Here is a 21,694-nt window from a genome sequence, read left to right as displayed (position 1 = left end):
CCGCCCTCCTGCCTTCTACAACGCTATTCAACTCGGATCAAGGATGTACTCCAGTTCCGCGACGAGGAAGATAAGGGAGGTTGTACCGATATGTACAGCTGTCTCCTGCACTATTCCTCGCGTTCAGAGTTGTTTACACTAGAACAAGACTGATGAGACGAGATCAATGCCCCGCACGCTTCAGCATCGTTCGATAGCTCTTGGGTATAATTGACTCTCAGAATGAGCAGTTCTGGTGATGAAGAAATTCGGTGTATGCATAAGTCAGGGTTCAAATGGCGATACTGATGATATCAATTACAGCATGCATAGCAAGGTTCTCATTAAGGTCATGGACTAGACAATGGGAAGACCAGGCCTAAGATTTATTGAAACCCAACCCTTGCAACTTTTCCTACATTAGGCGAGATAGATTAGATGTCAAAAGCCTTGTTCTTTCCCTTTTTCTTTTTATTCTTCTTTTCTATTTTTATAGTTTTATCTTAAAGTGTTCTCTATAAGAGGGTATCCCCTTAGTATCCAAGACAACCACTTGCATGTCACTCGATTTTTACCTGAGCTTGCCTCGTGGAGGACGAAGTATATTCCTATGGTATATACATGACATAACACATAGAGTTTACACCATTTGTTTTTCTGCACAATCAAGAATTTCCAGCAGAGCATCAGTAAAAGGGACACAACGTTCTCGTCCACCGTGTCAAGGAGGTCCAGCACGTCTTGACAGTCGACAAGGATGGTGATTCTTACTATTGAAGAACTTAGTCAAAGGGGCTCCAGTACGATGGATGAGCTTGAGGCCCAGCATCTCCAGTGCAGTGTGGTGTGCGGACATCACCACGATGCCCATCTTACAACACCTCTGTAGGTTCATTCCTGAGGTGTGACATGGCGTTGCGATAAACACGGCATGTTTGGTATAAACAACTTCCGCATCAGGTGAGAGTCTCTGATGGTCAATCAAGTTCTGCTGGATAATAAGATGATAGAATCCTCAAGATTTTCCATTGTTCGTTTTGTGAAGGAGAGACAACAAAGTAAGGCCATCTCTCCTGTACCAGTACTGTCCATCTCCGTTTGGGGTATCACGTGTAAGGTTTTTATTTGCTTGACATGATCCCGCCGTCAAGTTGTCTGTACATCATCCGCTCCGCAAGGCCAGCAAATCTCTTCCTGTGCTTTTCTCTCTTCTCTCTCCCGATGCATCTCTGGTGCTTAGCACTGTACGCAGCTGCAAATGCACTTCCAATCCGTGCCGCCGGCAATCATGCAGTTGGCATAACATATGTTGGGATCCTCGGTAGGAGCAGCCCGACGTTCGCGCGTCGCGTCTTCCGGCAAGTGGTTTTCGAGGACCTGGCTGAGAGACGGCGAGTCCGATGATTGCCTGATGTCGAGGTCCTGCGCATCCGACGACGTGGGAGCGGCCATGACGGAGCCCATGGTGAGCAGGAGGGTGACTAGTAGCATCTGCATGGCTGCCTTTGGGTGTTTGGAAAAGACGGGAGGGTGAGCCGAGGAAGAGAGTTTTGTATTTGCTGAGCCCCGAAAGACTGAAGGAAGAGCGGAGATGATTGGGAATGAAGAGGATCGCTGGTTGATGCGCGATGATCCACGGCGCAGATCATGAGAAAGAGGAGAATATGTCGCTCGAAGGGATAGAGCCGTCTTTATGTGGAAGATGCCCAGCACATGATGCCTCTGCCCCTGAAGGATGCGGCACGGGCTGGCCATCACAGCACGGGAGCAGCCAGACGTATCCACATTTCCAACGTCTCACGATGAAGTCCCATTGTCGACTCTGGCTAGTCTGGCCCCTCTGCGTGCGTGGCTGGTCGTACCTCCATCACCATACTTGGAACACGGGGGATCTTCGCAGGGGGTGGTTTGGTGTTTGAGGATCTTCGGCCGGCGATTTTATGGGGCAGTGCTCCGGGGGGCCTCGTTGCTAGCTTGAGGGACGATGTTTCAGCCCACGGTCACCCTCTCGCCAGGTGGGAGCTTTGTCACGGACTGTACGGAGCATGGTAGGATGTGCAAGTAGTTTGGGACGAAAATACCGCGACAGGACTCCAGTTTCTGTGGATCGGAGGGCCAAATCAGTGGCAGATGGTCTGATAGTCACCACTTTGCAAAGAGGAACTGGGTGTGGTGGTGCCATGTGGAATGTTGTGAAGGGCAAGCCCACATTGGTGTAGGCTCCATAACAAAAGAACCCACCAGCTCACTCAATCCGGTTTCGTGGTGTAGTTGGTTATCACATCAGTCTAACATGGGTACATCCCAGTGACCACTGAAGGTCTCCAGTTCGAGCCTGGACGAAATCATTTTTTGCTTTCACCTCAGTCATCGCCCGCCCAGTCTACAATGACCTGATGATTTGCCAGAATGATGCGCTCATTGCCTTTCTTTTTGTCCTTCTTTATTTTCCTTTCCACATCTGCTACTGCCATCGCTACTGTTACCCGACTAGGAGGAGCATGTTTCCAAGAGAAGCGAACGCGATAAGCCACGGCCGTCACAGGGGCTGTGCACTGCTTCGCATACATGCCTCGCATACAGGAGGCCTGCTCGACGACATGCAAGCCCGTCAAGTTGGTCAACAAAAATTACAACCGAACTTCAACTCGCACTGTTTCATCTCTGCCGGGGTAACTGCGGTCACCCCAATCTGGCAATGAGCTCTGGATGACTGTGAGCGGGCTCTTTCCTGTATTGGCCCTTGCCATTGCACCGGTAGCACCTTCTCACAACCATCATACAGCGGGGCCTCCTTCCAAGTTGAGGCTGACTTTTGATGTCGGGCCTGCCTAGGCAGCGACTGCCACTACTGCACCAGAATACCGCCACGCGACTAAAGCAATAACAACAAACACAACCGGAACAACGTGGGGGAACGCGGTTCTTCACTTGCTTATGAAGACATTGCTGCCCGTGGCCCGGCATTCCATATCTTTCCCATTGTCCGTGCCGCCGATCGCTGGAGAAGCTATGAGACCTCCAGGCTGACGGGCTTCGCATTCTTACCACAGGCAATCACGCCATAGTCTTCTGGACTGGATTGATACATTCTATCTCCACGATGGCAGGCCGAGCCGAAGACAGCGAGAAATCCCAGTCCGACCGCGATCCTGGCCGTGACCATGTCCGGCACTATCCGCTCGACTGCGGCCGTCTCGCTGTCCACGAGTACAGCCACCAGCGACTGACGGGCCGCGACGTGATCGCGAACCGCGTCATGCGAGACTTCATGGCCCCGAAACGCTGCCGCGCGAGCGTCTACACCCGGCCCGCTCGCTGCCCGGCCTGCTTCAACCCCGTCAAGACTGAGGACAAGGCCCTCGGCAACGACGTGGAGATCCTGCGCATGCTGCTCTACACCGCCCACCCTCTGGAGCCCATCCGAGAGGAGAACGTAAGCGCGCTCGACGCGGCCGGCCACCCATCGGTGGGCGACCTCGTGCTCGACCTCGTGCAGCGGCATTTCCTCGAGACGAGCGACCCGGCCTTCAAGCTCTGGATCGAGCAGACCCGCCCGCCGCCTCCGCGGCCCTGCGCCCACGATGCCCCACACCGTTCGAGGGAGCGCAACTACCGCCGCTGCCTCCAGCACCAGCTCGAGACTGAGAGGAAGGTCTTCCGCGCAGAGCACACGGCACACCTGCAGGCGGCGCAGGACCTCGCCGACGCCCGGAACCCGGGCCGCCTCTTCGACGGGGACGCCTTCCTGCCCATGCTCCGGCAGTCCTTTGACCGCCAGTGTAAACATCCGCAGGTCCGCGACCGCTACCTCGCCAACATGGGCGCGACAATGTCACCCTGCTCCAGTGAGCTGTACGACGTGGTCATGCCCTTTATGCTCGCGCCCGTCCACCGCACGGAGAGCACGAGGTCATTCTGGACCAGATCGCAAGAGTGGCTTACTCTACCCCTTGCCGAGCACCGGCGCGGACGGCCGCTCCACCGTCCAGAAGAGTGGGCGACCGACGAGGGTCGGCCCCGGCACCGGCACCGCCGAGCCAGCTGTCCGGATTTGAAGAGTTTCGGCGTCGCACACCTCCCGTGGCATCATGAGCGCAACGCGTCGGGGCGACCCCAGCTACAGATCATTTTCCGCCGCCTGCCGCTTTCCGAGCTCGACCGCCGCGCCGCCCGGCCCCGCAGCCTCAGCCGCCGGCGCATCGCCGACATGTTTGTCCAAACGGCGCCAGACTTTTGCGCCCTCGAGCCACGGGATGCAGCAGACTGTGCGGATACTGACTCTACATCAATTACCAACCCCACAGAGCACAGCAGCGCAACCAACAGACGATGGCGCCCGTTCCTGATGAGGCCCCGCCATCCGGACACTCGTGACTACCTCCACACTCCCGCATGGTGCACCCTCTGCGAAAATCATCACAGCGTGATCACAGACGAAATGCTCAAGGCCAAGTACGCCTTGAGGCAACGCTGGCGCGACTCCGCACCTCTAGACCGCCGCCCGCCGTGCGAAAACTGCGCCTCCCCCGACCGGCCGCACCCGACCGCCGCCTGCCTCCGCCGGTGCGGCTTTTGCGGCGCGCCCAACCCTGCCACGGCTGATACGCCCGAGCTCGGATGCGACCCGGAGGACTTGCACGGTTGGGGCAGGGCGCAGGCGCTCCACCCGCGCCCGCACACAGCCCCGGCGTGCCTCGTCGCCAAAGTCAACCGGTGCAAGTGCGCACCGTTCCCGACATACCACCGCGCCAAGGCGTGCCCGGTCCCGTGCGCGCGGTGTCCGCCCATCACCACGACGGCGGATGGCGACAAGAAAGGGAAGGGGAAGGATACAGGAGCGGGGGCGGGGGCGGCGGTCAGGGCCACGCGCCACAGGGCCATGACGTGCAAGGTGCGGTGCTGCATGTGCGGCATCCGCGGGCACAGCGGGCACGAGTGCCGGCAAATGCGGTGCCGGTGCGGCGGGGCGCACCTGGGCCAATACTGCGGGTGGCAGCCGGGGTGCCGGGTCGAGGGCTGCGACCGGTACCTCTGCGGAGTGCACTGTGACGAGTGCGAGGACCGCGGGAAGCCGTGTGGTGATGGGGGCGTGAAGTGTGCGAGGAAAGCCAATTCTAAGCGCCAACCGCGGAGGAAAGATGATCATGATCATGAGACCAAGGATGAAGAGGTCACGGCGGAGAATGATGGAGAACCCAAGTCGATTTTTTCCATGAATGATGGATGAATTTGTATTTCACAGCGCCACAGCGAACAGAGGCTAGATATTATGCCTAGAAGCGATCAAGCGTAGCTTTAATAAGAGGAAATTGGTATCATAAAAGAAGTACAAGAAAAGAAGGTACTGGTGGCATCACTCTCGACAAATACATCTTTGGATCCCATGCCCAGCGTCACCACCACACACAGGATAGGGATGTGAGTATCCACACATGGGACCGTAAATCAACAACGCGTACAACCTCATTTTTTTTTCCCCCTCTTCGATTCCATAATCCGTCAGTTGTCATCATCACTCATCATCCAACCAGCCTTCATCCCCGCCATCTTCGGCCGTCCCGTCGACCTCGACCGTCGTCCCCAGGGCCTCCTTGCCTTGCCTGATCATGTCCCGCAGTCGCGCGCTGAACGCGTCCATGCGGGCGTCCGTGTCTCTTTCCACGGCCCTCTTGCGCGCCGCCAGCCGTTGCGCCTCGGCGTCGAGCCGCGGGCTGTTGGAGACGGGGTCGGCGGCATCGGCCCTCCGCGCGCCCGCCGTCGACGCCGCCCGCCTGTGGCCGCCGCCGCCGCCAGGCGTCCCCGACGACCCGAAGGACGGAGAAGGCATGGAGCTCTGCCGGCTGCTGGGCCTCGGAGACGCCGAGCAGCCCCGCGGCGGCGCAAAGGGGTTGGCGCTGCTGTGCGACCCGGCGCCGCCGCGTCCCGAGGACATGGGTATCCTGCTGCTGCTGCTGGTGAGAGCGGCGGGGCTGAAGGTCCTGCGCGACGGCGACGGCGATGCCGCGACGGGCGACCTGGGCGGGGCGAAGCTGGCGGGCTCCCGTGCCGTCAGGCCCGGCGACCCGGCGTGCGATATCCGCGACGAGGGCATCCGCCAGCCGGACGGCGGCGCGTTGGGCGTGCCGCCGCCGCCGAGCCTCGACACGGGGATGCTGATCCTGCGCATCGGGCCGGCCGGTCTCGCCTGCTGTCGGCTCGAGGGACGGGGCTGCGGCGCCAGCGACGGCCGCTTCTTCTCCGCCCTGGAGGCCGCCACGGGCCGCAGGTGCTGCTGTTGCTGTTGTTGCGGCGGTGGCGGGTGGGCTTCGTCGTCGTTGTCGTCTTCCGACACCATGACCCAGTTCTTGCGGAGCTCGTCTCCGTTCTCGCTGATCTGCCGGCGCTTAGCGGCAGGCCGGGGCGTCGACGCCGGCGGGCTCGAGCAGTCGCGGTATTCCGGGGTCGGCGCGTAGTGAGCGCCCGGGAACGCGCCGGGCGTGTTGAGCCCGACGGGCAGATCGCTCGCGCTGCCCCAGGGGGGGTCGTGACTGTCCTCGCCGTCCGCCGCCGCGGCAGCAGCGTGCGGCGGGGTCGAGTCGCCGCCCTTCCACTCGTACCCTTTGCCTCCGCCGGCGTAGAACCCCCTAAACGCGCCGCCCTTGCAAAAGTCCCACACCTTGCCGACGACCGTGAAGGCGAAGCTGCCCCAGCCCTGCGACTGGGGGGTCTGCGGCGTCGCGCCGAGGTCGCGCCCTCCTCCTGCCGTTCCGTTCACTCCCGGCGTCTCGGGGTCCCGGGGGTGTGGTTTCTTCGACCCCAGGGCCCGGCGGTAGTCGACGTCCGAGTAGACGCTGTCGTCCATGTTTGCGTCCAGGGGGTTAAATGTCCGCGCGCCCGGCGTCTCGATCTGTCCCGCAAGCACGTACCGCGGTGGGCGGTCGCCGTTCCTCTCCAGGGGCGTCTCGGCGTCGTAGGCGGTGGCGCTGAGGTCCGCGGCGGTCCAGTCCGCGGCCAGGGGCGTCGACTCCCTGCGCGGGTCGTCCCTCGCGCGTTTCCTCTTGGCGTTGGCGTGGGCCGAGGGCGTGTTGTTGTTGTTGGCCATGGAGACGTCGGAGCAGAGGCTGCCGGTGGACTTGGCCAGGTTGAGGACGGAGCTCGAGGCGGAGGGGGACATGGGCGGGCGGAAGATGCCGGCGTTGAGGCCAGGGCCGCCCGAGGTGGAGGCAGGGTTGGCCTCGAAGTGGTAGGCTCCGGGCATGTGGAACTGCGACGAGTACGACATCGTGATGGCTATCGCGCGCGCGATGGGGGACGTGGTATCTCGCTATCGGGAAATTGTCCAGGTCTGGATCCGGATGGCGGCGGGAGAGGGCCGAGCCTAGCCTCGTGGCTTTTGGTTGATGGCTGCGTCACAGGTATGGTATGTTATGTCTGATAGCTCGGACCGGGGATATCGAATGCTACAAGCTTCGCGGCAATCGACGAGCAAACCTCAGCGCATGGCAGTGTGTGCTCGTGTCTGGCCGTCGTAAATCTAGGGGGGACGCAGGTCTGCGATGGGATGGGGTGTGCGTGCCGTATGCGCGACGGACGCGGGGACGAGGGGGTGGGCTCGTGATCGCACAAGCTCTCTCTCTCTCTCTCTCTCGGGGTTTCGAGCTACGGCTACTGCCGACCGTGCATAAGCCTCGATGTCAACCTGGTGTTGCCTGGAAGGAGCGCCCCCCACGAATCAGCCCTGCTCGGGTCGCAGGCTTTCGTTACAACGATCTGGTGGGTAAGTACTGGGCGCCGACGGATCTTTCAGTGTCGTGAAGAGAGTCAGAAACCTGGCACAGGCCCTGGGTTTCCCGAGGTTTGCGACAAGTCCTCTTTTGCCACGCGGTCTGGCGATCGGTAATCGAGCAAGATGCGCGCCCGGTGCGTGACGTAGTATTTTCATGCACGCGCGCGCAAGAACCTGGACAGCTTCTTCGTGATCGGGACGCAATCCAGAGAAGTCGGAGGCTCGATTGATTGCAAGAGGACAAAATATGTGCCCTTGAACAGACAGGCAGGGATGCAGGGTCTTGACGAAATCCTATGGCCCGACTTTTGATTTTATTTTGTTGGCAATGATTAGGTACCTAAGGTAGGTCTTGATTAGAAGGCCCGCGACAATCTTCAGCGCAGACGCGTTGCCGTGCCAGGCCCCCCGTCCTCACCAAATCGGGACTCTGTGGTAAATAAATCGCCCCGCCAAGTCGCCCAGGCTCACTCATTAATTTTGAGAGCGGCGCGGATCGGCAGATGCGGATGCGCAGTGGCTCAACTCGAATGTTCTCTTTTTTTTTCTAGCAAAACGTCAATTCGCATTACAAGCTTGCTATGGAGATCTCTCGAGGCCTTCATCGTGCATTTGTGCACGAGGTGAAAGCAGCTCAGGTCTGTCCATATAAGGTATCATACATACATACAACGCGTGTCTCGTTGTCCCAAGAAAGAATTCGCAATGCCAAAGTTCCTTTCCGTCAAACCAAGCCCAATAGAACACCTTCACCATCCGTCCGTCCGTCCGTCCGTCCGTCCTTCTTTGCAGTCAATCTCTAGGCGGCCCTGCGGATATGGATTCCTCCTCTAAAAGCATGTGCCTGTTTCGCAGTCTTTTCGTCTGGTTCTAAATCGCATTCATTTCCTTCCTCCCTCCGTGATGACTGATCCCCGCTCCTCCACGGACGGTGTGCCGCTCCCACTCGATAACCGTCCATTCTTGCCATGCTCTACTCCCGGTTGTAGTAGTCGTCCTGCATCCGGCTGTGCTCGGCCGACACGCCGCCCTGCGTGCCCGCGTCGCCGTGGACGTGGTCCTTGCCGGCCCAGAACTCCTCGCGCTCCCGCAGCACCTCGGCCGCCCACTCCTTGCACTCGGGCAGCGCCATCTTGGTCGCCACATAAGCGAACTCGCCGAGGTCGACCTGGCCCTTGCCGCGCTTCTCGTACTCGACCATCTGCAGCAGCAGCTCCATCTTGTCCACGTCGTGCACGAACAGGCTGTCGAGCGTCTTGGAGTCCTCGTACTCCTGCCACACGTCGCGGATGTCCTGGCCCACCCCGGTGGCCCCGCCGTACAGGTTGCCCAGCAGGTTCTGCGTGATGTAGTCCATGGTCGCCGCCTCGCGCCGGTTCTTCTCCGGCTTGGGCACGCCGTCGACGGGCGTGATGTCGCCGACCAGCGACTCGGCCATGTCGTGGATCAGGCACATCTTCATGCACTTGTGCAGGTCGAGCCGGGCGGCCAGCGCGGGCGGGGCCAGCATCGAGATGAGCGACATGCGGTACATGTGGTCGGCGATCGACTCGCCGCGCTCAATGTCGAAGCGCCGCCAGCCCTCGCGCTTGGTCGTCTTGAGGCGCTCCAGCAGGTGGAAGTAGGGCAGCGGCGAGGTCGAGCCCTCGGTCGGCTTGCCCGTCGGGATCGTCGCCGTGACCTTGTCTACCGTCCATTCGCCGGTGACCTTGGGGGTGAAGACTAGACCGGGGTCTGGGGAGTAGTAGAAGGAGAAGGGTCAGCCTCAGCCATCGTCCACATTTTCCATAGATGAGGGGCGCCAACGGGGCCGCGACATACCTGGTACCGAAGTCTTGGAAGGGCCAGAGCCGTTCGCGCTCTGATCGACAGCGCTAGGGGACATCGTGGCTGTCGTTTGGGGGTTATGTCGCCGGTTGAAGAGTGATATTGTGCTTCGGCGAGTGGTGAACAACTCTGACTCGGTGAGGTTCAGAGATGCACACTTGAAGATTGCGATGGAAGATGGCGGGGAGGGAAGGGGCTCGCAAGGTGCACTCTTATGAGGAAGGAAGTCTATGGCAAGGGCTGAGATGAGAAGATATCCAGGACCAAACTCCAGGAAGAGGAAGAACAAAGACAAAGGGCACAAGAGAAAAGCAAGGGATTCGAGAGTTTGTGATGCACAAAACAGAGAGTCAATCCGGCCTGGCCTATCTTTTTCCTTTCTTTCTTTGGTTCTTTAGCGCATCCGGCGAAATGGGGCTGCCATGTGCGCCGTTCGCTCCTGCCGCAGAAGCTGAAGCTAGGTACCTAGCAAGCTAGGCCGCGCCTGCCCGCCGGTGGCCGCGGGGAATGCGAATGACTCAACGCCAATTGGTCGTCACTCGTCACCTTCAACGCCCCCAAGCCGCAAAAACCCCTGCGGTACGGCACTGCGGCTCCTTGACCGCTCACGCAGACTGGAATGGAAGCCCTGCCTGATGTGGAATGAGGTCATCAAGCACTCGGGCCTGGTCAGCTGCCCTCTTTCTTTGCTTTTTTTGCTGTGTTGCATCCAGGCAGAACACGCAGGGGGTGAACAACAACACGCAGAAACAATCTGAGGGGTAAACAAGGGGGAGAGAGAGAGAGAAGACCGAGTCAGCGAGCACAATCCCCAAACTCCAAACCGATTCAACATGCTTGTTCCTGTAGAGTCATCCAACAACACAGTCAGCCTTGCAAGCGTCCTGAACACACTCACCGCTCTGTATTTGTCACACGGGCTGCACGATACAAGCTTTCCGGTATGAGAGACCAGCCGGAACGTTCTCTTTTGGGCGAAGAGCCGCGTTCCAATTTCGCCATTTGCCACTTCATCTCGAAGACGCATGACAAGCCGCGCGCATGCATCTTTGGAAGCGACTGGCAAACTAATGACCTTAGACCTCAAGTTGCGCCGGGGCAGATAGATGAGTGCTGGAGCTAGTCATCAATTCTATCAAGGACTCTTGCGTTGACCTGTCTACCTGAAACACTCTCGGCTCGCCTTGAACCGTGGTTTTCGTCACCCCAGCCATACAGCACATCCTAATATCGTGGCGATCGCATAAAGAACCCATCCCTTGTCTCTCCGCGTAGTGACCAGAATACAAAAGGGTTTCCGTACTTCAGCCCGTTCGGGCTATAGCATTGCGCTCTATGGCCATCGCGGCCCCATTGCCCAGGCTGGCAACCAGTTGGAGGCCTTCCTGCTTGTGGACGTATGGTCCACCTATCACGGACCATGCGGCGCGTGTGCTATACAGACCTCTCAAGTTGAGTGTGAATGTTGTCATGCAGATACTGGCGACACATGAATGTCGATACGACCAGACCAACTCTGTAGCCAAGATGCAGGGCGGAAGCGAGGGAAGAGTACAAGTATAAGAGGTCCAACTCCTAACGTCCGGCTATGTTGTCATTCCGCTCAGCAGGCCAGGCTCTCAACGATATACGCAGCATTCTTGACCATCTTGCCTGTCTCCTGATCTCCCCATCTGTCAGCCCCCCTAGTTGCCAACATGAAAGGACTAGCTATCGCCTCGGCCATCCTCGGCTCTGCCTCCATGGCCGCAGCCCACGCGACCTTCCAGCAGCTCTGGGTAGACGGTGTCGATCAGGACACAAAGTGTGCCCGTCTGCCCGTACGTGCCTCCCTTCAGAACGCCAATCTCTCCGTCCCTCGACCACCAACTGACTGACCACTTCCCAACGTCGCACAGCCCAGCAACTCCCCCGTGACAGACGTGACCTCGCCCAACATCCGCTGCAACGTCGGCGGCGCCAAGGGCGTCTCCGGCGTCTGCGAGGCCACGGCCGGCAAGACCATGGCCGTCGAGATGCACCAGCAGCCCGGCGACCGCAAGTGCTCCACCGAGGCCATCGGCGGCAACCACTTCGGCCCCGTCATGGTCTACATGTCGCGCGTCGACGACGCCGCCGCCGCCGACGGCTCCGGCTCCTGGTTCAAGGTCGACGAGTTCGGCTACGACGCCGACAACAAGACCTGGGGCACCGACGTGCTCAACGCCGGCTGCGGCAAGAGGACCTTCACCGTGCCCGCGCACCTCCCCGCGGGGGACTACCTCGTGCGCGCCGAGGCCATCGCCCTGCACACCGCGTCGCAGGTCGGCGGCGCGCAGTTTTACATGACGTGCTATGTTCGTTTGCATTCTTTTTTTTCCTATCTTGCTATTCTCGAATGGACTGAGGCTAATAGCCAAATTATAGCAAGTCAAGCTGAGCTCGAGCGGCAGCCAGCTTCCCGATGGCGTGAGCCTGCCGGGCGCCTACAAGGCTACGGATCCCGGCATCAAGGTCGATATCTGGGGCAACGGCTTCAAGAGCTACGAGGAGCCCGGCCCGGCCAAGATTGCCGACTCGTACTTTCGAAGGCGTTAAACGATGATCAAGGCATTGAATACGGATTCATGCCAGTCTATGCATGTTATTGCATAAACCTATGAATACAACAGGTGGTGTTTAATCGTTAAAGAAGATGCTTTGACTATTGTGTTGTTTCGGCTTGCACCTGACGACCTAAGCACCCCAGAATCCGCCCCTCGTAACAACTGCCCTCTGGTTTTTGGAGATGCTTTTTAATATTGTGATTATCTTCTAGGTACAAGACCGGACTATGCAATGCATCAAACTAGAAGCCCCGAAAAGCACACTTCTCCCTTCTGCTGAGCCTTAATTGCGGGCCTTGCAGACCTTGTTGCTCTTAAACACAACGTCCACGACAACAGGGCGGTGGTCAGAGATGTACAGCTTGTCGTCGAACCACGTAGGCAGGACGGCGAAGCTCTCCAGCTTGACCACCGAGGGGTCCTTGACGAAGATGTGGTCGATCTCGGTGAACTTGTCGGCCGGCAGGTTGAAGCCCGTGTAGGTCATCTTGTTGCCGTGGTGCAGCTCCTTGGGCACGATGTGCTTGACGTCAAACATGTTGCCCGGCGCGATGAGCTCCTTGTAGGCCTGGTTGTCGGGCGTGACGTTGAGGTCGCCGCCGAGGAAGACGGGCGTCTTGCGGCCGCCCTCGGTCGACTTCTCGGACCACTCGGCCGCGATCTTGGAGATGAGCCGGCCGGCCTCGACGCGCGCCTGCTCGCCCACGTGGTCGAAGTGGGTGCACATGTAGATGAAGGGCGCCGCCGTCTTCTTGTGGCGGAACTGGGCGACCGTCACGATGCGGGGCAGAGCGGCGTCCCCTATGTTGTTGACAAGGAATCAGTATGATTCTACTTTTCCGAGCGCGTCTATAATATTGCGATTCAACTTACATCCCTTGGAGGGAACATCAGGCGTCTCGCTGAGCCAGTACGTGCGGTTCTGCTCGAGGTCCCACGCGTCGGAGCGGTAGAAGATGGGCGAGAACTCGCCCTTGAAGCCGCCGTCGTCGCGGCCGACGCCGACGTGCTTGTAACCGAGCGGCGCGAGGTCCTCGGCGAGGTCGAGCCGCTGCGAGTTGAGGACCTCCTGGAAGCAGAGCAGCGCCTCCGGGCGCCCGGCGACCTCGTAGTTGAGCGCGGCGCGCATCCCGGGCCGGCGCTTGCTCCACAGCTCCTCGCCCGCGCCGGGGACGCCGACAGCCAGGCGGATGTTCCAGGTCATGAGGCGCGTGTAGACATCGACGGTCTTGACGTCGGAGGCGGCGGCGGCCACGAAAGCAGCGGCGCCGAGGACCGCGGACATGAGAGAGGCCTTCATCTTTGCTTTGTCTGGGCTGGGAGGAGAGCACACGAGCAGCTTTGTTCCGAGACTTGGACACGAGGTTGAGAAGTGAGGGGAAGGGTTACTTCCAATGGGCAAGGATCTTCATGACCTCGGCCAGCTATTTATCCTTTTCCCTGGGTGTCCTCGCCGCCATCTTGCATCCCGCACAGCGGGCTTTGCTCCGAGCCTGGTTCGGACCTGTGCCGCAGCAGCACCCGCCTAGCTGGTAACTCGATGGATTCTCGAAGCTCTCGTCCATATCGAGAACGTGCTCTGCTCGACATGAGATGCATGTAACGAATCTCACGTGGCGTTTGACATGTCTCTCATTTGCGGGAGGCGTTCTGGGCGACCCATGCAAATGGGGTAATACCAAGGCTTGGCCATCTTGGCAGCTCGCGGAATGCCAACGGCGCGGGGTCCGCCGGGGAGTTGAAGCAAATTACCTATCAAGATCTATCCAGCCCGGGGGTTCCGCCTGGGTGGAAAGGACATTGACCATGCTCATGTTGTTTAGGTTCCTGCCGATCTTGACAAGTTGGTGCCAAGTGTTGAGTCTATCATAAGTCTGTGGGACCTTTGGGCTGAGCAGCCCAATACAAAATCGAGCTCTGACCATGCATCAAGCAAAACTCATACACTAAATGGCTTGTTTCTTCAACTTGATAAAAAGCCTGGCTTGGCTGGCTGCAAATTTATGCGGTAACTGACTAGCTTGAGTGTGGTGAAGAGGATTGTCGGAGTATCAGCCGACTGTGTCTCACAATACAACACAACAAGGTCAACTACTAGACAACCCCACGTTCAATAAATCCTTCTCTCAAGACAGTGCTCGCTTCACAGCATCTTGTGCGTGGATCAGTGTCGTGTCAAAAAGCGGCACCGTGGCGTCGCTGCTATCAACCAGCAACGTGATCTCGGTACACCCTAGTATGATTGCATCGGCGCCCTCCTCCACCAATTTCGCCATGATCTCGCGGTACCGCGCTCGAGACTCCGGATCGATGACGCCCAGACACAGCTGGTGGTAGATGACCTCGTGCACAAGCGTCCTGTCGGCCTCGTCCGGCGTCACGACCGCTATCCCGTGCCGGCTCTCCAGCCGCCCGCGGTAAAAGTCCTGCTCCATGGTGAAGCGCGTCGCCAGCAGGCCCACCTTCCGCAGGCCGGCCTCCTTGATGCGCGCCGCCGTCGCGTCGGCGATGTGCAGCAGCGGGGTGCCCGGCACGGCGGCCGTCATCTGCGGCGCGACCTTGTGCATCGTGTTGGTGGCGAGCACGAGGAAGTCGGCGCCGGCGCGCTCGAGGGCCCGCGCCGCGTCGGCCAGCCGCCGGCCCGCCTCGTCCCACGCGCCCGAGGCCTGCAGCGCCTCGATCTCGTGGAAGTCGACGCTGTAGAGCACGATGCGCGCCGAGTGCAGGCCGCCCAGGCGCTGCCGGACCTGCTCGTTGAGGATGCGGTAGTAGAGCGCCGTCGACTCCCACGACATGCCGCCGATGAGGCCGATCAGCTTCATGGCTGGGGCATCTGCTTCTGGGCCCATTTTTCGGACTGTTTGCCGCTTCGGAAAGTGTGCCTCTACGGACGGGCAAACATGTTTCGTCTTGCTAGACGTCATCAAGCGGCTGACGAGAGGTAATTACGGTGAGACGAGCGAGTCACACTAAATCGGTCCGGGAATATTAGTTCCCGCGACATGCATCCCGCATACGACGGGCCCGACCCAGTAAGGTAGGCAACCGCGATATCCTTACGGAGTTGACTGTTGACTGAACTCGGAGGATTCACACAACGTCGTATTCCAGAGAGTCATTTTCTTAAGGTAAAGACTTTTGTGCATTGCTTGCGTGTTCCCCATTGTCGTATTGGGCGAGATGATGGGTGCCTGTCGAGAATGCTTGGCTGATCAAGGCGGCAGAATTAGGCTGTGACCAACATATTGATAAATGAGGATCCTGGCCGTCTCGGCCGACTGGAGTCAACTGTTAGAGAACATATCTGCTTCGAGAAGAACAGTCTAGCACACTTAGCACTTTCTCGTCTCGAGTTTCGCTTTGTTCAGTTCAAGCAAGGAAACATCCTTTCCTATATTCGCAATGCCAGTCACGATCAAAGTTGCGAATCATGAGGCGTCTCGCATCCGCACTGATGGCGAGACGTCTTCCGCAGAATCAATCCTTGATAGCCTGTCGAAGCCCGGAGATTCAACTCGCGGGACCCTGATCCAGTCCTCGTTCGACAAGGAGATCGAACCTGTGATGCAACCCTCCAGAAACGGCTTCCTCTTTTCGGTGACACACGCCTACAATAATCACCACCATCTCGTCATTCGCCCCGACGACGTCTGGCTGGCCATCACGACCCAGTTCAGCTCCTACGTCAACGCCCACGCCGAGGAGCTCAGGGGCTCCTTCGTGAATTTCGAGGGGCAGAAGACATTGGTGATAGAGTACGAGAATAGTACGAGGTTTACCGTCGACTATGCCGACTTTGCACACAGGATCAACGACCTCCTCGAGGCCAACATCGTCGACCCGGGGCTCCGGCAGTGGATCACGCCGAGCTTCACCACGACCACGCAGCTCGACAAGACAGTGGCCGCGATCGTCATGATGGGGACCCTGCAAAAGTACTTCAAGTACATTTCTATGTGCTCGTGCGGCATCCCCTCGGTGACGCTGCTCGGCGAGAGGGCCGACTATGAGCAGATCCTAGGACGCCTCGACAGACTGTGCCAGTACGGTGAGGAGCCCACCGAGTTCTGCCGGCTCCTCAAGCCCGTCCTGCAGAACTTCGTGCGCACGTTTGACGAGCCGGATCATGCCGAGGTTCTCTGCTTCTGGCAGCGCATCTGCGACTACACATCCGGCAGCGGCATATCCTACTACAGCGGCTGGATCACTGCCTTTTGCTTCTGGAGCAACGAGGGGCGTGCACAGCTGGCGAACCGCTGGACACAGGAAGTGGGCGGGCAGGAGTATGCGGTGGTCGATGCGCAAAACATACCCAGTGGTTTCACCAAAGTGCCGGTGCATATAAATGACAACGGCGAAGAGGTGGAGGCCGAGATGGTCGCGGGTTCCGTGGGCATTACATGCACGAGCAGCGGGAGGGAATTGGTGAGAAACCCTTACCTGGACCCCGAGGGGGTGACGATTGGGCTGGATACGATGCAACCACAGTCTGGCTGGTTCATATACGAGAAGGAATAAGGGCAGATAATCGAAGCATCTGAGTGGCTGCCAGCTCCGCCTTAAATATTAACGATCCTTCCCTAATCAAGCGTCCGTTTCCTCTTTGAGAATTCTCCTCCCAAGTCCACAATGGCTAGGTCGGCTCTCATCCAACGATCTGTTTCTGCCTTACAGCGTAATACCAGGATCCAATCTTGACCAGTTGCTCTTCGACAGAGATATTCTCCATCCGGCATCCGCTGTCCACCGAGAGGAGCTGTATTCCCGCCCGCCCTTTCTTAAGCTTGCTTGTCCCTCTCTTCTATCTTGGGTCGTAGTCTTGCCCCTCTCGTGCCTCTGTGCACGGCTGTACCCCTTCCCCCATCGGCAGTATCGCCACCTGCCTGATAATGAGCAACGTTGATTTTACTACTACTGTAACTGCACCTAGCAGTCGAAGCTCCTCGGAACCCCGACCTCAGAGAGTTGATGGTAATTACGTGAGGGATGATCACGCAAATGCCAGGCTCTGCCACGATATCAGACCTTCTTTAACGTCTCCTTTTCTTTCTCATTCTATTCTCTAACCACGCCTTCAAACTTGATCCATCTAGACTTGCACCTGGCCATCGGAGCTGCCCGGGATCCCGATCCCTACTTCGATTGTGATGGTCACCAAGTGATCCCGAAACGCCCTGCAAACATCTCCTATCTTATATATATATATATCAACTTTCCCTACTCTTAGTTTCTCACCTGTCCCTCTTAGCTATCTGTGAGAGCCCTGCACCGTGGCTGAGAGTAACAAAGGCACATCCTCGAAGGCTGGGTCTGCTTCCAAGACGGATAGAAAGAAGCAAAAAATCCAGGACGACCCATACCTGAGATCGTATGCGTCCCGAGGAAAGAAAGCCCCATTTAAAGCTCAGGTTCAAGCTCAAGCTCAAACTCATGGACATATACTGACAGCCCTAAGGTGTTGTCTTCACTTGTGTTTAGACGGACTACTAAAATGGCTGAGTCAGTAGACTCGGTCGGACTGGATTTATATGAGGATTCGGAGCCGAGTCCCGTGGGGGCCGTGCGAGCTAGGTCCAGCTTCCGGCCGTCCGGGCAACGCTATCCTGTTAAATCTGCGCAAGACCCGAGAGGATCTGGCAGTGAGTTCCGGTCGCCATCTTGTGCTTGGGCTGCAATAGTGATGCCATCTTGGACTTGGACTTGGGCTTGAGCGTGAGAAGGGACATCCTTCCCCTTTGTCATGATGAGAAGATGGGCTTGAGACGAGCGGGTTCCGGATCGGGGGACCAAAATCCGGTACAAGTACAGCTCCGCTCCACGCGTGGTGGGCCCGCGCAGTGTTCCAAGTAGAGACGTGGTTGCGCGTGGATGACGAAGCTGGTGAGGCCTCATTCACGCGAAATATCATTCATGTACAGCAGCTCTGCTGCCTGTCTGCCTCAGGCCGTTTCACGTGTGCTCAGGAGGCTTGCAGAGTAAGTACCTACCTAGGTATGTATGTAGGTAGGCAGGCCAAGTCATCTCAGCAAATACTTGAGTCCCGATTCCCTCCGATGAAGAGTCATCAAGTTCATCAACTTGATGCAGATTGCCCCTGGATCGAATCTTATCTTTGATAGATGGCGAGAAATGCCCGAGAATGCCCGGTGGACTTGTTGACACGCCGAAAGGCAAAGAAGGAAAAAAAAAAAAAACAGCCAACAGACTCATACGAGTAAGGGCCCAGAACTTGTGGTGTTAGAAAGCACCTGACTGTGGATTTGCCAGCACCCTCATCCCTGATAATCAGCGGGAAGACCCACTGTAATATTCTGGAAATAGTGGAAATAGTTGACCTGGAGAGACATTGTACGGCTTCTTCCAGGGCTGGACTCGCCGCAGATCCACCGTCGGTGCTGGCTCGGGGCTCCACTTTTGCGTTATCGCGCCTTATCATGCTTTATTTGACTTTGCAATCACTATCAGGATGGCGCCTTTCCGCATTGGTCGATTCCGTCATGATTTTGGCGAGCGAGCTTGCACATGTCACCGCCTCTTTGATGTCTTCTCCACTCTCGACACCAGACTCACCACCATGCGCCGCCATTCTTCGCTTTCGAGGCTTGCTTTGTTACAACTGGCATCCTCCTCGTATCATCCCGGTATCATCCTATCGCACGCGCGTCCCTTGTCTTCCCTGTCATATGCAAGAAAGACCAGGGAGAGGTGTTGACTGTCTTCGAGTACCATCGCTGATTCGAGCCTCGAGCCATGGCCGGTCGACTCGATTCGTCATAGGGCTTAGTTCAGCCAACGCTGGCAGCCCACCACATCTTCAAGCAAGTACCGGCTGATATCACCTACTTGCGAGCGAATGCCGGCGTGAAACACGCCCACGCGTGGTCTGGCTCGGATCCACTCCACGGCCTGACATCCTTGGCATTCCGGTATCTCGCAGTCACTCCCGGGATCCTCCCGCGCCATCACATCCTGGCCGTCGTCCTGTCTTTTTACCCATCCGGCATCCGCGAGGCCAAGCCTTGTCCATGACTGGCTAGCCCTTGCGGCCGGTGCCCCATCCTCCCGGAACTCTCTATCAAGCCAGCTGTGACTCGATTGCATGTGCTCGAGTCCGTCCTTTAAATAGCAAGCGGTGTTCCCAGGCACGCAAAGCTCTGAGACTTCTATCCCTCCAAAGCTTTTCTCGATACCGCGATTCTCGTGTGTATCTGTTTCTTTGCTTGGATAGATTTGTTGCAGTTCTTTGATAACCCATCCACCTTGCTCCCAGTGAACAAGATGGCCTCCGAACACCTCAACATCGACTCGTTACCCAACGAGGTTTGTTATTCATTCCCTTGCCAATCGTCGACACAAGAACTGCGCGCTAACCGATCGTCCCTGGACAGATCCTCATCTCCATTATCTCCCCCCTTCCGACCACCGAGCTCACCCGCCTTGCCCTCATCAACCGACGCTTTCACGCCATCGTCCTGCGCCTGCTGCACTACCGCCTTGCCACTGCCGCCGCTCTCCCCCAGCACCAGTTGATCCTCGAATGCTACCACCCGAGTGCCAAGCTCTCCACACCCTATCTAAACTGTGACTACATCGGCACAGACGGACTGGACTGGCCCTCAGCCGCTAGCGACGACGATCGCGGGCGCGTTGTCGGCTCAGAAGACCAGCTCAGCTTCCACGAGCTGAGGGCGATCTATTCGCGCTTCCGCCCTGTAGTCCAGGAAGAGAACCGGCGCGCGAGATCAAGGTACCCCCGGCAACAGGTCTTTGCGGCAGCGGTGGCACAAGAGGTCGGCAGCGCAGCAGATGCAGCGACAGAGGAAGCGGCTCCGGAGCCAGAACCAGCGTCCCACGACGTATACCTTGATGACGGCGAGCTGTTCACGCAGCTGTGCACTGTGACGAACCTGGTCAAGGTCGGCCCCAAGCGCGGTCTGTTCCTGAGCCATGTCAATGTCAGTGACGGCCTCGTCAGGGTGTGGCGCGACTGGCTCTCGGAGCGGACAGCGGCGGGTCCGGTGGAAGAAGGGGAGCGGGCAGTCCTCTGGGCAGATGCCGGCAAGAACGTCGGGTTGCGCTTCCGAGTCGTAGAGAAGGCGGATGCGCACCGGCCAGTATTGGTGGCAGCCGGTGAGGACGTGCCCGTGAGCTACACATTGGAGTACGAGGGTGAGTCATCTGCTTCCTTCATCACTTGGGCAAACGAGCTCGCCTAACAATCTTGAACAGAATTGCTAGTCAGGACCAACCAGCTATTGCTCATGGTAGAGAAGTCGGATGAAGAGGAAGTCTCAAGTACAGGTAAAGCCATCGTGATTGCCTCGATATGAACACACACGCACACGCACGACCCTTTCACTCTTATACTATCTCCCTCGTACGACTGGATGCTCTATGCATCTCCAGCACGAGAAACCCCGAGCATACGGGGCTACTGCCACGAACTCGAAGGAAGCGAGACTCTGTCACACAATCCAAGATGCGAGCGCACTGAGGAAGAAAGACAAAGAGCAGCACCGGAGTCGGCGCCGTAGGGCCTGTGCATTAAAAGCGACCCATGAACCCCTTGCGCTGAGCATGCGGGTCAAATTCTCGAGAGACATGATTACTCACATTTCTACCCACTATTCTAGGTCTGCACCTCGATCCCCGCGGCTGCGTCTCGCAGCCCGTCGAGGCCATGTTCTTCGCCCAGATCCAGGGACTGCAGAGCTACGAGCGGGCACCGTCCTGGATGACGCCGCACCGGGCAGCCGTGGTTGCTTAAGCTTGTCGCCTATGGTACGCTAACGGCGTGGGCATATGCCGCAAGAGAATGAAAATGATGATACCCTTGGCTCCATGAGGAGCTTCAATGTTTCACTTCTTGGGAACTATAGACTTTTGATGACACGCCGGGACCTTGGATACGGACAGGCGTTATTATGTTTTGTAATACAATCTTTGGAAACAGCTAGAACGACGTAGGCAAAGAAGAAATGGGTTAGCAATCGGCAGTTCGTCCGGCAACACCTGCAAACGAGATGCAAGAGGAGACCGTTGGTCACAGAGGCATATCCCCGCCTTAGATGCAGACGTTGACGATGCATAAGACTCGGAGAAGATCAAACAGAAGCTGGATCACACCACGAGACTGGCTCTCGGGGGAAACAATACTAATCTGGGGATGCTCCGGTCCCACATCCTTGCCCATAACGACCGACCGAATCGATAGAAACATTACTTGCAGGCGTTAAGATCGGGACGGCGCTGCTACTGACTGGTATGATGTGCACGCCGGCGCGACGTTTCGGCCCACTGACTGAACAAACAAGAACGGGGACTGAGCCACTCCCTCTTTGCGGATGGGCCAGCGCTGCACTGAGGACACGGGACGGATGGCGGCACGGATGTCCTGTCCGGAGTAAGGTCGTGCTGCTGTACAACCTTCAATTGTGCTATCTAAGTCGTTGATATAGTATTGTTCGACTGTAATGGTAGAAACATCGAGACCAAGCCCGGTTCCTCGTCTCGGAATTCATTCCGTTCCATGGTT

At 57.9% G+C, this 21,694-nt stretch overlaps 9 protein-coding genes across 9 annotated transcripts; 4 read left to right on the top strand and 5 right to left on the bottom strand.

The window, feature by feature from the left end:
- Positions 1 to 1,215: 1,215 nt before the first annotated feature.
- Positions 1,216 to 1,476, bottom strand: E0L32_007505 (uncharacterized protein; the record flags this gene model as incomplete). The annotated part of the gene is made up of 1 exon (XM_031142257.1): positions 1,216 to 1,476. One exon carries the CDS (start codon positions 1,474 to 1,476, stop codon positions 1,216 to 1,218), a length of 261 nt encoding a protein of 86 aa, XP_030993479.1.
- A 1,606-nt stretch (positions 1,477 to 3,082) lies between these two features.
- Positions 3,083 to 5,209, top strand: E0L32_007504 (uncharacterized protein; the record flags this gene model as incomplete). Its single annotated transcript, XM_031142256.1, has 1 exon — positions 3,083 to 5,209. The coding sequence occupies one exon, from the start codon at positions 3,083 to 3,085 to the stop codon at positions 5,207 to 5,209; it is 2,127 nt and encodes a 708-aa protein (XP_030993478.1).
- A 285-nt stretch (positions 5,210 to 5,494) lies between these two features.
- E0L32_007503 (uncharacterized protein) lies at positions 5,495 to 7,243 on the bottom strand (the record flags this gene model as incomplete). Its single annotated transcript, XM_031142254.1, has 1 exon — positions 5,495 to 7,243. The coding sequence occupies one exon, from the start codon at positions 7,241 to 7,243 to the stop codon at positions 5,495 to 5,497; it is 1,749 nt and encodes a 582-aa protein (XP_030993477.1).
- Positions 7,244 to 8,720: 1,477 nt separating this feature from the next.
- E0L32_007502 (uncharacterized protein) lies at positions 8,721 to 9,632 on the bottom strand (the record flags this gene model as incomplete). Its single annotated transcript, XM_031142253.1, has 2 exons — positions 8,721 to 9,481; positions 9,569 to 9,632. 2 exons carry the CDS (start codon positions 9,630 to 9,632, stop codon positions 8,721 to 8,723), a joined length of 825 nt encoding a protein of 274 aa, XP_030993476.1.
- Positions 9,633 to 11,271: 1,639 nt separating this feature from the next.
- Positions 11,272 to 12,151, top strand: E0L32_007501 (uncharacterized protein; the record flags this gene model as incomplete). Its single annotated transcript, XM_031142252.1, has 3 exons — positions 11,272 to 11,394; positions 11,473 to 11,910; positions 11,981 to 12,151. The coding sequence occupies 3 exons, from the start codon at positions 11,272 to 11,274 to the stop codon at positions 12,149 to 12,151; spliced, it is 732 nt and encodes a 243-aa protein (XP_030993475.1).
- Positions 12,152 to 12,442: 291 nt separating this feature from the next.
- Positions 12,443 to 13,459, bottom strand: E0L32_007500 (uncharacterized protein; the record flags this gene model as incomplete). Its single annotated transcript, XM_031142251.1, has 2 exons — positions 12,443 to 12,960; positions 13,033 to 13,459. 2 exons carry the CDS (start codon positions 13,457 to 13,459, stop codon positions 12,443 to 12,445), a joined length of 945 nt encoding a protein of 314 aa, XP_030993474.1.
- An 826-nt stretch (positions 13,460 to 14,285) lies between these two features.
- Positions 14,286 to 15,008, bottom strand: E0L32_007499 (uncharacterized protein; the record flags this gene model as incomplete). The annotated part of the gene is made up of 1 exon (XM_031142250.1): positions 14,286 to 15,008. The coding sequence occupies one exon, from the start codon at positions 15,006 to 15,008 to the stop codon at positions 14,286 to 14,288; it is 723 nt and encodes a 240-aa protein (XP_030993473.1).
- A 553-nt stretch (positions 15,009 to 15,561) lies between these two features.
- On the top strand, positions 15,562 to 16,677 carry E0L32_007498 (uncharacterized protein; the record flags this gene model as incomplete). The annotated part of the gene is made up of 1 exon (XM_031142249.1): positions 15,562 to 16,677. One exon carries the CDS (start codon positions 15,562 to 15,564, stop codon positions 16,675 to 16,677), a length of 1,116 nt encoding a protein of 371 aa, XP_030993472.1.
- Positions 16,678 to 19,437: 2,760 nt separating this feature from the next.
- Positions 19,438 to 20,926, top strand: E0L32_007497 (uncharacterized protein; the record flags this gene model as incomplete). Its single annotated transcript, XM_031142248.1, has 4 exons — positions 19,438 to 19,479; positions 19,548 to 20,328; positions 20,389 to 20,460; positions 20,793 to 20,926. The coding sequence occupies 4 exons, from the start codon at positions 19,438 to 19,440 to the stop codon at positions 20,924 to 20,926; spliced, it is 1,029 nt and encodes a 342-aa protein (XP_030993471.1).
- Between the last annotated feature and the right edge of the window lie 768 nt (positions 20,927 to 21,694).

This window comes from Thyridium curvatum, assembly GCF_004353045.1.
Source record: "Thyridium curvatum strain D216 chromosome Unknown NODE_46_length_333320_cov_79.933738, whole genome shotgun sequence".
NCBI lineage: Eukaryota > Fungi > Ascomycota > Sordariomycetes > Thyridiales > Thyridiaceae > Thyridium > Thyridium curvatum.
This window is presented reverse-complemented; position numbering and strand designations above follow the sequence as displayed.